The sequence below is a fragment of the Lepisosteus platostomus genome, chromosome 11 (genome assembly GCF_059453375.1).
Source record: "Lepisosteus platostomus isolate fLepPlt1 chromosome 11, fLepPlt1.hap1, whole genome shotgun sequence".
Classification (NCBI taxonomy): Eukaryota; Metazoa; Chordata; class Actinopteri; order Semionotiformes; family Lepisosteidae; genus Lepisosteus; species Lepisosteus platostomus.
Genome location: NC_142621.1, coordinates 4,134,909 through 4,149,842, shown reverse-complemented (window position 1 = coordinate 4,149,842; position 14,934 = coordinate 4,134,909). Strand labels below are relative to the sequence as shown.

Genomic DNA, 14,934 nt, shown 5'->3' with positions numbered 1-14,934 from the left:
CAAACAGACTATTTTTCTTTTCTTGTTGTCCATGGAAAGAAATGTTTGGTATTCTATGACATTCTACTGTCATCAAAGAAATTATAAAAGAGCTGTTCTGTTGCTCAGGGAATTACAGTTAAAACTCCAAGCAAGCGCAGTTGCTTCTAAGAAACGCCCCTGAATCTGACAGTAGGTGGCCATTCCAATGAATAAAGTCAAAAATTGGCAGCTGGCTTTATCCTGTGTGCACACATCCCACCTGCTGGCTACTCAGCATGGTGGCAGCAGTACTCTGTCCAAATTCGCTTTAATCCGTTTCTGTTTAATCTTACAAACAGACTCACAATGGAATTTTAAAGACTGCTACAAAGAAGACGTTGATTAGAAACCTGAGGCTAAGCCATGGCATATTAAGCTTGAGTATATATATATAATTAATTAATAGTACATAAATAATTCACATGAAAAAAAATTGCATGTTCACGCAGAATACGTTTTTGAAATATATTTGTTTGAAATAAGGGAAAGGATCTTTTAGAATCTATACTCTGAGAACATACCACACTGAGGAGTGCTTTCCTACACTCTGATTAATGTGTTCTCTTAAACAACCTGATGCACACATTATTGTGCAGTGTATACAGTAGGTCTGAGAGTTTACTAATTAAAGAGGGTTTGTGGCGTGTTATGTTTAAAACATCAGACCTGTAACCTTGGATTTCCTTATCATGACATTTCAACAGTAAGAGACACATTTTCAAGAGATAATAAATCAGTCTGAAAACAAACCACAGGAATTCTATTTTGGTCTTTGGCTTCCTCTGTGCTAATATATGATCTCATTAATATCTCTTCCATTTTTAAGTGTTACAGATACACGGTGAGTGTGTTAATCGTGCATTTATCTAAAAGCGTTGCTTTTTTTTCTGGAGGACAGTTTTTTTTTTCTGGTTTAATGAATTAAAATAAATAGGCATCCCTCTTTTATAAGCACAAAATAGTCCCAGTGGAACTTCAGCGAAAGACGTATGGTATATTCTGTGATTTGTAATATTTCTATATTTTATTTTACACGTGAAAAGCTGGTGTACCACCTTCGGTTTGAGATTCACATCCAGGGAAACTGGGAGCTTTAAAACCCCTCGGGTGTGGAAGAAACTCAGGATGATGATTTGAAAAGCTTTGAGATCCATAACATAATGCAAGGATGTGGACATGAGGAGGTAGCGGACAAGAGCAGCCAGTTTGGCATAGTTGTCTCTTTTGGTACTGTAGTACGTAACTAATTGATCAAATCCAGCTGTTTCGTCACAGAAGCAATCAGTTTCAACGGGACAGCAGAATAGCTTGTTCCAGACTCCTACAACCCTCTGTGTACAAAAAGCATCCTGCTCATTCACTGTCGTTGACATGCATGGAATGCAACAGGTAAAAAACAGCCTTCATTTACTGGCTTTTCACTGTTTATGTCACTGTCAATAAAGTGGGTGTTGTATTGTATTGTTTTTCAGGTGAAGTCCAGATTAGGGTGAATTTCACCTGCATTTTATTATATTTTCGTCATTAACTCCAGTGAACAGGCAAGCTGTGTGGTTGAATGGTTAGACCTTGGGCTGGTACCTGGAACGTTCTGAGTTCAGATCCCAGGTGGGGCAGGGCTGTTGTACCTTTGAACAAGCACCTTCGCTTATAGTGTTCCAGTGAAGTGCCCAACAGTACATACTGTATGGGTACACATGTCAGTTGCTCTGTGCAATGAATACTAATAACTCCTAACAAGCATTAAAAATAAGTAAGGAGGAAGAAACATCTAAGTGTTTTGCTGTTACTACGCTGTGTTCCTAGGCACAATGTGTTATTAATAAGCTACTGTAAATGCCAAAAATATGATAGCTTAAATTATCATGAAATTTAATGAGGCTAATCACTTTCAAGATGATAGGTCATCTTGGAGCTTTCATTTTTTTTCAGGGCATTATCTTAAGTAATTTAAAGGAGGTGTTTAAAAATAAATCGTATAGGGAGCATAAATCAGCATAGATTAGAGTAACCTTAAAGTGTGTGATTTCATGAATGGGAATCCCGCACAGTATTTCTTATCAGCTAGCGACAGTCGCCCGCAACTTCAAGTTGTACACCAGTGTTTCCACGGTTACAGTTCACCCAATCACACATTGTAGATGTTGCTTCCATAATTTAATTGAATTCGTCGTGGCCCGAAATACCACGTATTTTCCTGTATGTCCTTAAAATGGTCATTCATAACAGCATCGGATCATTAAATCATCATTACAAAATAATGAAAGCGCTGGTGTTTCATTGTTATGGAGGAAAAAAAAAACTTTTATTAAAAAAAGATTTTAATAAATAGAGCCTTGTGACTTTCGATGGGGAGGCATGAAAAGACAACTGAACACAAAGCTTAAAATGAAAAGTACCAAATGCAAACCAAGTTTCTTAGTCAAATCCGTTGAGATGGCTCAGTCTAACACATAAAGACAAAGATACTTTTTTGTTTCTTTTCCCTACTGTTCTGAGATGAATTAATTGAAGGGCAAGAACTCATTTGCGCTGCGTGAAAGAGGCTCTGAATCCATCAGAAACGATGGAGTTTGTGCAGTGGGGGTTACTTGTGATGCTGTCGTTTTCGGTCTCTTCACACCGGTTTTTGGAAATTATCTTTATGTAACGCGTTTAAAAAAAAAATGACAACCAGGAGCTAAAAGAAACATGAGAAGTCATAAACCCGCACTTCACACGGGCTTGAGCCAATTTACCGAGATTGGCGACGGGCGTTCCTTCTCGGGAGCGCGTTTCTAATTTCACCGGAGGCGTTCAGAATAATAACGGCAAAAGTAATAATAAGTAATTCACTTAATCACAGATGATAAGTTTTTGTTTGTATGAGCTGCCGAAGCATCGCTTCTTCTTCTTCTTCTTCTTCTTCTTCATGAGAGAAAATATGGATATGAAATTAGGCCAGGATGAGCGGAAGATCTATTTGGCAAATATTCCTTGAATCCCTGGTTAATTCAAATTGGATTTCAGCTGTGCGGTGGACCATGGCGCAGGAAATGGGCTGCTAGGGAGTCTCACTGCCAGCGATGTTTTTTGCAATGCAAATGTAATTTTCCATCTACTGTTGCTCTATAGATTTATGAAAACTGTTACGTTTTTATGAGCTATTTCCACCGGCCGCTAAAGCTTATTGTTTTAATTCCCTTTTTATTATGCTGTAGAATCAAATATATCGCCTTTGTGGGATTTTGCTGACGTTAACAAACCTGAAGGATTCTGCCGGCGATGGAAAAAAAATTGTATGCCGAAGGTGTGATGTGTAAATCAGAGGTAATATACTGGGAGAAATTAGCATTTGTCCAAAAATATTACAAATACGTTTTCTAAAATCGTTTAAGGAACTAAACTGCGTAAATGAGAATATAAGATCAACAGGTTTTGTCGGAATACTAGACTTTAGATGAGTAAAAAGTATTTTACTTTAGACACTTTAAGGGTGGAGGAAGGAGAGAGGTGTGCGTCTATGCAGACACACAAAATATAATCTAGGGATTTGCAGATAGGGTCTAGACTACTGTTCTTTTGTCGAGCTCTGCGTGACAATTAACCACAAATTCTAGCAACTGCAGAACACTCAGTAGTTTGCTTACGTAAACACGCTTCCTGGTTTAATTAAAGCTCATTGTGTCCCTCTGGATTTCGCAAACCCAGTGAATATTCAGACAATGAAAGCCACTCGGATAGATCGTTTCAGTTTGAACCGAAAGGAGGTGGCGTATTTACATATTTTTTTAGAATTGTGTGTGCGATCGATGTATGGAGTCAACAAAGTTCCTTTTTTGGCCTCTGTTCAGATGAAGATCCTGAATTGGAATTGCTCATTAACGTTACCGTCATGTGTGAAGCTCTCTGACGCTTACGTAAAAAAAAAAGATTGAGATGGCATTTTTCCACCTTCCTCAAGAAACGACCCTCTAAATCGCTATCCCAGCATCTTGTTGGCTCACATCTATGTTTCAGTCTATACTGCGCTAGAATTTAAGACTAGCAGACATGAACTCTTGAAGCAAGAGAATGGTACTTTTCGGGATTATAGAGAGCTGGAGGTACATATTTGAGCCTACAGTAAATGCATTAAGAGGATTAATGTACAGGTTAGGTCAAGGCACCACAGTTTTATCGGAAGTGTCAGTGTACAGTGAACACACACTGACCTATACTCTTACTAACACTGTCTTCTCGTCAGACTCAAAGAAACCGAAGAATGAGTTGTAACTTCTGATGGTTTATGTGAAGCTCCAAATGCATTTATATCCTGTGATGATGTGACTTAACACGTCTGTACAGAGCTGCTGACATTTAATACCGAGCCCGTCGGCTGCTCTCTTGTACATTATAAGACAGGCTTGACCAGTCTCCAGACATTAATGTTGCTTATATTTCTTATAACGCAATCACGCCGAATTGATCTGGCCTGAAGTATAGTGGTTCAGTTTCTTTGGAACTCAATATAACGTCGCTGTTCAGAAATGCTGTACAGAAATCAATAACTGTGGAAACGGTGCCCCAAATGCTGCAAACAATTGGAGCATTAGAGCATTGACAAAGGGAATACACTGAAGTGCCTGCACTTAAGGCTCTTAGGGGCCACACCAGTAGGCCTACAGTACAGACGCAACACTCGTACATCACAATGTCTGCTTTGAGCTTTAATATAAGTAGCACTTACAGCGCACATAAATGGCTTTACAGCTCGCATTGTTGTATCACAGCTCTTGGGTTCTGGGTTCAGTTTTGAATCACATTACCTTCTGTGTGGAGTGTGCACGTTCTTCAAGGATCCACATGGGTTTTTAGCTTGGGCTTGAGCCAACACCTCGCACCTTCTACTTTGAGAGCCCTTGCTAAGACTGGATGAATATCTAATAATACATGGTTGGTGGGTGGAAGTATCACTAAACTCCAAAATGGAAGAGAATTACTTTTTTGCCCAAGTCGTTTTCATTATGTCTGCTAGGAGTCCAAACAAATTGCACAAGACATTCAATTTCTCATTGGACATCAACCAGATTTTTGAAAAAGCTGGTCGCAACGTTTGAGCTCCAAAGCTGTCCGATGTGCACTTGTACAGTATGTAAAGGGCTTATATTGAGAAATGCAATTTTGTGAACAGTACACAGTCTAGACCTTACTTCGTTTGCCAGTGAGGGGATTTTGTGCACACCACGGCTTTTCATAGACAAATGGATTTCAGCTGCAGTCAAAGCTGTACAAATTAGCTACAAGCGATTTAATTTAGCATGAAGATTGTAATAAGAAGAAGGTCATTCAGTGTGCCGGAATTACACTGATTGTCTGAGGATTTCAAGAGACTGACTCAAGCAACTTCTTTTGGTGTAGCACTGTGTAGAAGTGACTGGTTTATGACTGGTAGCTTTTAAGTGATGATAAATGGTTGAAGTTTCCTGGGTTACTAGATCTGTGTCCATTCAACCTCCTGTGGCCTGCCAGCCTGCCCATGCTGCAGTGGGTGCACACATTTGGTCTATGATTTGTGCTTTTATGCCTTACAGATCACAGTGGGTGTCCATCCCAACGCAAAACTATATGACAAAGTCACACTCTTGAAGGACAACAAGACATAAGGAAGAAGAAATAGCTGGCTTCTTATCCAAGGCAGTTCATTTAAGCTTTTAAGACCAGAGGGTGAAACAGAAATCTGAACAACCTGCAGCCCTCGTGGAAAACTCATCCTTTCCTTTTACTGTACTGTATATAAAAATAAAGTTTTTTTTTCCCCCACAACACTGAAGGATATTTCATTTTTCTGAAAACTAGGTTCTGTTTGTATTGAATGAAGTTGGGCTCACAGCGTACAGCAATGTAAAAGCACAAATATTTCTGCGCGGATTGGGAAAAACCCGTGCTTGAGCTCAGCAGTAAATAAAGCCAGTTCCTTATTACAGCAGGTGCGTTTCGGCTGCCCCTTCTAAAGAGGGTATGACAACACTTTCTTCCTCTTTCCTAGTGACACCGAGTTATGGATGGGGCTATTCCCAAGTTTAATAATCTGTGAAATTCTGCATTAGGTGACATTGCCAATGATCTGACTGATATATAGGCGAAGATGAGCAGAGTTGCGTGTTCTTCATTCAACTGGTGGAAATGCATTTGATTTTCCCCAGGGCCTCTCAATTTAACCTAAATATGACACATCATTAGAAGATTATTTGTGGGCCCAGATTGAAATCAAAGGGAGGCACTTGTTCTCTCTTTGTTGCCATGAGAACAGCTAAAAGTGACATTTGAGATTCTGAGGGCAGAGGGGTTTCAGAGTTTCTCAGAATCCCGCAGTGTGCCTGCAAGCCATTTCTCATGCACTTTAAGAAGCTGTGCAGTCGCTGTGCTGTCACTGCTTTCCCAAAGGATATAATTGCATAACTTGTCATGACCAGTGGTTTCTGTCTTTGGCCCTTTGGAGGAAGTCATAGTACATTTGTTTAGTTATGCATAGGATTATAAAAGGGTGCACTGAGTGCATGAGCACTGCAATGAGGATGGTTCAGCCCTACACATTTTAACGTCTCAATGTCAAGAAAGGATATTGCACAAGCCAAGATAATTGCAATGGTATTTTACAATGGGACTTGATTTTCATGATGGAGAGCAGCTCCACTGCTGTGAAATCTGATTTCTCAGCAGGGTGCTAGTGCCATTCCTTATTTGTCCGACTTCTCTGGTTTTTGCAGAACTGCATAGGCAGTGTTTCTCATAATTCGTTCTTGTGCTACTCTGTGGTGCAAAAACTGGATTTGCATCGCGGGGTCTGGGGGAGATGTCTTTTAAAGACCAAATTAATGTTTAGTAATGAAAATAAATGTGCTAATACAACATACTGTACCTTAACACTTTGGAAATGTCGTAATGTTTTGCTTCTTATATAAGAAATTTCAAGGTAATTTAAAAGTCAGTTTCCTAGCGATCTTAAGGGATATAATTATATAAAGTAACTTTTAGTTATTAGCAAAGACAGGCATGTTTCTCCTGCAGTTATTGATTAAATTATTCAAGTATAGCTTACAATGAGGCCTCATGAAATTATTATTTTTTTCAGCGCTAATTCATAGACAAATGGCTCTAACTGCATGTTTCAAGCTCTGATGCCAGAAATAGAATGGCTTTGGAGCCTGTTTAATTTAAAAACAAACAGAAGCATTTTTAAATTCCCTAAAGTTTCCTAAACTTTGTGCGGGGGTTTGAACGCTGTTTTCTGCTGTGCTCCGTTGGTTTGCGAACTGCGAATTGTGAAAGGGACCATGGCAACAGCATATCTGCCCATGTCAGCATCCAGGCAATTTGGAGAGGCAATCAAACAGGCCTCTGGAGAGGCTGGAAACTGAATAAATGTGGAGCTGCAGCTTCCCGAAGCTCGGCAGCGACCAGCGCCGAGCTGCAAGCCTCGTATCCTGCACGGTTCAGGAGACTGCGTGTCGCTCACGTGATTTCACGGCCCTCAGAAGGAGTAAAAGAAAAGAAGCGTCGAAGTTCCGCAGAACAGGCTTGGGCTTTAGCAGAAGAGCTGACATTAGATGAGGCACCTGTTCGCCTCTGGATGCAGAAGAAAGCAAGGTCTGTGAGAGAGGTGCCGGAGTGCTTACGTCTGAAAGTCTTCTGGTGTGTTTCACAAACTTTAAGCTTTAAATTTAATTGTGGTTGATCCTTTGGAAACTGTATTTGGGTTTTGTTCTTTAATTGGGGGGGGAGGGGGTTAAAAGTGAATAAGATATAGATGTACCAAAACCAGCGCCTAAGGTTCTCAGAATGGAGAGGTTGAACATCCAGAATACATTTTTGGTAATTGTGGATTTACTTTATTGTACACCATCAATGTTAAGAATTTCACAATGCTGTGGAACCAGGAACGAAAGAAGCATTTGACTGTGGGATGCATATCTGTTGTGACTCCCCACTCATTACTTCTGCTTAGCTGGCAGGTACTGGGTCACTCTGGTGCTGAGTGCTGTATGACCCAGTTACTCCTGTCAGATCTGTGCAATCTGGAAAGCCCAGATTTAAACTCAAGCACTGGGTGACTTTGCTCAGGCCCAGAAAAACAATAAAGCACATTAAAGGAACGTGCAACAGTGTGTAGATTAAAATGAGCTCTACCTTTTGCAATAGCTCTGGGTTCCTTGAAGGGCCGTGATCACACAGGTCTTTCATAGTAGTTCCTAATCATTCGAAAACATTGATTTTGTAAACTAAACTCTCTTTTCTTTTTTTGGGGTGCAAATTTGTATCTGTTATAACATTTCACAACAAAACTGAACATGAATTACAAAACAACACACCCCTTTCCCTCCCCCAAAGTCCTACTCCTTCTACTAAAAGGACCACCAAAATGTAATCAACAAAATTAATTACTTTGTTGCACTGTATTCCTATAGGTAGAGGAGTACAGAGCAACAAAGATCTGACCACAGCAGCAGTAGCACTAGTTAACTGACGAGAGGAGGTCATTCAGCCCATCTGGCCTGTTTGGTAGTTTGCTGTTAATTGATATCAGGATCTCATCCAGTCATTTCTTGGAAGAAGCCAGGACATCGGCTTCAACAATATGGCTGGGTCGCTTGTTCAAGACTCCCACAATCCTTTGCATAACATCTCAGGTCTCAATGGACTTCAGTGTGAACTTTGTAATTCCTGCTATTTTTATTCCAGTGGGAATTTCCGCCTAAATTAGGCATCTCCAACTCAGTTTCTGAAGAGCTCCAGTCCAGCAGATTCTATTTAGGCAGTAGTTGAGTCACTAATTTTGAAAGGCATGGAAAAATGTTGCATGTGATGTGTTAAATGAAGGAATTTACAGATCATTTCAAACAAAAACTCTTAAGCCCTGAAGGTTAAGAACTGCCTTAACCGAAGTATTTGCTTGCTTCATTGAACAATAATTTACAAGTGTTCCCAATCTTCTGAAACTAATGATTTGAATAGATCTGAAACTATCAAATTGAATAGATCAAGGCACTCCAGGATCTGGATTGCAGATTGTTGTAAAAACTGTCAACTTAAATGCAGAATGGTGTCATGGTGTTTATGATGCTTCACAGTTTTCACATCTTAAACCTAGTTAGGTTGATATTTAGGAAATGTGGTTAAAGACAGTATTATTGGAGTAACAGTGCTCACAGATACTGTAGTTCAAGCCCTTTTACTGTAAGTGCTTTATACATACTGATGTACAGTACAGTAACTTGGACTCTTCTTACAATAGGAGCAAACTGCATTTTGAAAAAGCTGATATTGCATCTCCTCTTACAATAAACCTGTTTTACCAGGTCTGTTTGTCTAAATGAGTCTAAATGGGCTTGAATTTGTACTTTCCGGTAAACGATATTTTTTCCATCACAGGTGTGCTTGTTAAAGAATTATACTTGAAGAATAAAAACGTCTTTTATAAAAAGTCAGTGACAGATTAAAAACATACATAGTAGATCATAGTATTTTAAACCAAACGGCTGTTTGAATGTAATTGAAAAGGATCCTATTAAGATAACATAGTGACCCATAACTTTCATGATGCTAGTTTATCACATGATTTCTTATGCTAAAAGCCAGGTTCCCATTTCACAGATGTGTGATTTCTTTTTTCACAGGCTGCTGTGCTCTGTTCGTCTCCTCTTTTGTACGTTAGCTTTTATGATGTGTTATCCATGTCAAATATCCATTGCTCTGCTTTTTAAGACCTGCAGTTCTAAACCACATTAAAATTAAAGACTGGTTAAAAATTTTAACCCACTTTTGCTTCAGAAAACACAAAAAACCTGAGAGATTATACTTTTAACTATACAGTACTTTATCATTTGAATAAAGCGAATCAATTTAATAATATTAATACTATATATTTTAGATACAAGGTTTTTTTTTATTCTTCGCAAAATCAAAGCTTTCCTAGTTGAAAAAATAATCATATTATCACCTGTGTAAGTGAAATCTTCCCCTTGAAATCTGTGTTAGCACAGCCGTGCCTCTCTTAGTTTCAACCCCTCCATCCATTTTCAGTCTGTGTTTTTCCTGGGGAGGGCTGTACTCCTCTTTTGAAGGTTTTAATGGTCTGCTTGAATCAAAAAGTGGTGCCTGTTCGGAATTTGGTGATTTTCCAGCTGCTGGCTTCCTCACCAGTCCTCAAGCCATACCAGCCTGCTGTCACACCCACCTGCCCCTCTGCTGTTCTGTTTCTTTCAGAGGAAGTCTGTCATTGCCATGAGCTTGCTGGTGGCTGTGTCTCTCTTCGTCGCCATGGTGAACTACGCAGAGAAGCCCTACTTCTTACTGCAGCCGGTCTTGGGCCAGGCCTTCAGCAGCCGATGGGTCTCCTCTCGTCTGCAGCCCAAGGCCTTCAAACCACACGTAGGCTACGTGAGTGTCCCCAAGCAAGAGGTGAGTCCCCGTCCTGGGAAAAGTCTTCCTGTCCGGTTGTGTGAGCCGTAGGGCCATCAGCACTCTGAGGAGGGTCTCCTTCAGTGATGGTACTTCATTATACAAAGGTGCAGGGCATTATAAACCTCAAAACTAGCGCTGTGAAAAAAACACTATATACTCTCCTGTTAGTGTCCTTTTAAATTCCTCAAAAAGTTGTGTTACTCACCAGAAGACCACATGCCAGTGGTATCTGCTCCCACTATCGTGCCCACGGTGTGAAAACACCTCCCTTTTACGTGGCAGAAATGATTAAAAACCGAGTTGCCGTTGCACGTAAACACGAAGCTGTCAAATTTCAGTTAACGGTTAACAAAAGACGAGATTTATTGGAGGACAAGAGAAATAACAACACTAAAAGAAAAATATGCTTTGTTTATACTTATTGTATGAGAGGGAGTGGATTGTGTTAAGGCTTGGCTTTGATTATATGAAGAGCACATTTATCCATGTGAAAGGAATGCAGGGTTAAGGAGCGGAGTCATTTCATGTTTTTTACATTCCCTTATTTCCGACACTAACTGAAACTAATTTAATTCAACATTGAACGTGAGGTTAGGATGCAATTCCATATAATTGTGAAGTCAATGTAAGCCACACGTTGAAAGCATTACCTGTTGTTGCTGGGAAAACTGGAGGGGTGTCTGTGTGAGAGGCTCACACTTTTTCTTCCCAAAGACACCAGGTGCTGTAGGGAGGTGCCAGACTTACCTGCAGGAGTGAGTTTGTGTCTTTTGTTTCGTCTGCTCTAGGAGCTGCGGGGGAGTCTCTAGCTTCAGCCCAGCATACCGTCCAAACCCAGTTCTAACCCACAACCTCCTCCGGATGTGACCATGTGCTAAAAATCGGAACCGCTTGGTTTTCACCCTGAATGTGACAGAACGATTCGTTTTTATTTCCCGGATAAGGGTCTGATGTGTTTGTTGCACATCATTAATATTCTAGTTGGCTAAATTCATTGCTGCTTTAAAGTCAATAGATCTATGACATAAAGGGCAGAAATGTGTGTTTAAGTGATTGATGAGTTGGTCAGGGACAGGTAATAGCGTGCAGTAATCTTCAAAGAATTGACACAGGACTAACAGGCTATTTACTAAATATGACCTTCTAAACTGGCACTTTAATACATGGAATAATTTTAAAAAGTCGTTTATTCGTTTATTAATTTGATGGCAGTTGGAACGAATGTGTCGGAGCATATAAATAGAGCAGATGGCAATGCCTGTGTGAAGAGGGAGCAGGTTCTGTAGGAATTTATCTGTTAACAAGCCAGTAAATCTGGTAGAAACACTTCCATTGATTTGTGTGAAAATATACTGCTCCCACATCTTGCTTTAGCTTTATTATTCCAAATAAAGCATGAAAACAGCTGCAGGTTATTGATTTTTGCGACGATTGTTTCTTGTCTGGATGTCCTAAATACAGTAAAGTGATAAATGGCAACCTGCTCATAGTTGATATTATGATGAGGTCAACTCCAGTACTTCATCTGTTAGTTGGTGGATGGGTAACGTGACGATGTGGACTCAAGTTTAAGTGATTGGTTTCTTCTTCTCCTTGCTAGATAGACTTTCAACACTGCTAGCTCTTTGGTTTTCGTGATATTAAAAATAGACGTGCTGCGTTCATCATTTTCTGCAATAACTTTTCCAGTGTGAACAAATTACTGCTTGTTGTCTAAGAATCTGAGAACACATCATCACAAATAGCAACACCTGCTTTTATTTAATTTTTTTTTTCTGATGTACAGTATGTCAACAGCAGCACATTGGGGAGAAACAAAAACCACTGCAAGCTTCTCTACAGGCTAAAAAATAGCCCAAATGAAATGTCTTGAGCTGGTATGTGGTTTACGAATGCCAGCAGGCATCCTTGTCAAGATGGAGTGTTTTATATTTTGTTTTCATCAGGGCACAAAACAAGGTGGTGCTAAAACTCAGCAGGCATTTTGATTGCTCAGTTGTACCCAAATGTAAGCATCTGTCCTGACGAATTGCAGAAGGAACAGGTGTTGAGAGAAACAGAGAGTAAAACAGTGCAGGAAGGCAGCGTTTTTCAGTGTCTCCCAGTGTGACTACAGATAGCGGTTCAGCTGAAGGCCTGTTCACTTTGTTTCCTTGCACACTCTGCAGTAGACTCGGGCACTGACAGGTCTTTTTTTACCCTCCAGTAAGTAGTCCTGAAAAAACCCACAAACAGGCCACACAGTTTGCAATTCACCTCCAGCCTCAGCAGTTGAGATTTCAGCAGGGAGAGGGGGGCACGCGTGTCATTAATGTTTTTTCAGAGATGGAGGTGTGAGCCTCTTTTTATAGTTAATGTAATTCTTCCTCTGTCAGTTTTATCTTTTGGCCACTATCTTGTACAGCTGACCGAGTTATCAGAAGACCGCCGTGCGACATAATTTGTTGCTTCTTTTAATTGTCGCACCAAACTGCGGCTGATCCTATCCACACCGTTTCCTTGAACGACTTCCAGAGCTTATCAGTTTACCCCAGAGCTCGTCCACTCTCTCGTGCTCGGTTTGTCCCCTGGGGGAAAAGGCTGTCAGTTTTCTTGTTTGTCCGTTGTCACTCCTCTGCCTTACGCGTCACTCCTATTCTGCAGCTGTCACTTTGCTTTCTTCTTCATGAGCTCCAGAGCTCATGCTCCATATTCAGGAACATTTTTCAAGCTGATGTGCAATTCGGCTGCTTGATTTTTTTCCCCCATGTATCCTGCACAACAGCTTTTATCATACTTATCCATTAAGCATGTCATAGAACTACACTTCACTCCAAGCTTCTTTCCTCTAAGGTGCTAATCAAGTTCAAAAGAAATGCATGAATCTTTTTTTTTAAAAAAAAAGGTGATGCATGAATTGTTGTTGTCTTCAAAGACCTCAGCCTTTTGACCTTTGGAGATTTCTGAAAAGAAACTGAAAAATAATCAGAGCCAAAGATGTTTTTTATTTATGTATTTGAGGCTCTGATTTCATACCCCACGGAATTACAAGGTTTTACCTTTTGGATGTATTTCTTATTGACAGAAATTGATATACTAAATAGATGTTGACACACTGCCTGCGCTGTGCTTCTTAGAAGATTCTTGAACAAAAATTAAAATGTCACTGTTACTAGGGCAAATAAATATGAAATATTTTAATATTTTCATTTGAGCTGTTTTTTTCCTTTTCACCCAGATATATATTCCTAACAATTATGATAAAGTAGAACCTTTTAAACATTTAAAACACCCTGATGCTTTGCATGTTGAATAGTCTGTCCACTACATTAAACATAGTAATATACCATGTTTACTGAAATCACAGAAAGGTCGATTTTATTAAATTACATTAAATTGCCAATTATGCAGACTGATTGAGAACAGTACAAATAAATCAAAAGTTAAATCATCTGTAGAGGGCTCTTCATAATTGTAAGCCTATTCAGCCAAACATTAAATTCAGTGCATTATAAAAGCTGGGGAAAGTGGTGTGTCATTTACATAATGCTAAATTCACTGTGCTTATACTTGCAATAGTTAGAAAAGAAATCTCAAAGCATAAGACTTGGGAGAACTGAACTGTTGTTGCACAGGTATCGAACCAGTGCAACTACAGGACAAAACTGTCTGTCTTTTCACAAAGGCAGCGATCAGGTGCAATATTATGAACTGTGCAATTACTGTATGTGATCCAGCTGGACTACTGTATGTTTAAACATTTGGAACCTGAACGCCAGCTCTGTTCTTCAGAGCCTGTTTTCCTGGTTAGTGTGTACACCTGAAAGAGTTTAATTCAGGGGTTTTGCTTAGTTGAGTCTTTTAAAAGCTACATATTCAGTTAATATGTTTAATTGACTGGCCATGGCAGTATGATATATACATTAATTGTAATACAGTAGAAACCAGGAATAGGTCCTGCAGTGATCAGTATGCAAATTACAGTCAGGGATGTGTATATTTACAGTGCAATAGTCATCAAATCATAAAGGGATCCCCCTGACCTTTCTGCTCTTGTACAATATTTTGACTTTTGTTTCTCCTGTCCCAAAGGTATTCTTGTGTGGTCTGCTATCTTGAGAAGGTAAACATGTGACAGGTGGCCTCTGAAAAGGTTACTTCATTCTAATTGGCAGTGAGCACAAGCAAGTAGGAGAGACCCACTTACCGGGCTTGAAATTCCATTTCTACCAAGAACTGAGCTTGTCACCCCGAGAAACCGTCACAGTTTGTTCCAAGGCAGCAGTAATGCAAAGCAAACCAAACTGATGAGACAACAACCTTTACATTAGCAGTTGTTGATGAACCCACAGTGAATAATTGCAAGGGTAGTGAAGTAATTCCTGGCCCCCAGCGAAGAGGAAAGTCATGCATTTATAGGAACCCATTCATTAACATTTTCTTTCACGTCTGAAGGAGCTCTGTACCCAGACCTTGGAAAGAGACCCTAAGGGTCTTTGAAAAACCATCAAG

The 14,934-nt window shown here is 39.8% G+C and overlaps 1 protein-coding gene and 1 long non-coding RNA gene across 2 annotated transcripts in view; both read left to right on the top strand.

Moving 5' to 3' along the window:
- Positions 1-14,934, top strand: part of st6galnac3 (ST6 (alpha-N-acetyl-neuraminyl-2,3-beta-galactosyl-1,3)-N-acetylgalactosaminide alpha-2,6-sialyltransferase 3) — a 99,588-nt gene that overhangs the window by 28,653 nt on the left and 56,001 nt on the right. The window contains exon 2 of the mRNA XM_088597970.1: positions 10,246-10,440. Within this exon, the coding sequence (XP_088454096.1) occupies positions 10,246-10,440 (195 nt within the window). The remainder of the gene's footprint in view (positions 1-10,245; positions 10,441-14,934) is intronic.
- LOC148651804 (uncharacterized) lies at positions 2,682-5,801 on the top strand. Its single transcript, XR_015925173.1, has 2 exons — positions 2,682-3,330; positions 5,574-5,801. It is a non-coding gene; the product is annotated as an uncharacterized LOC148651804 (long non-coding RNA).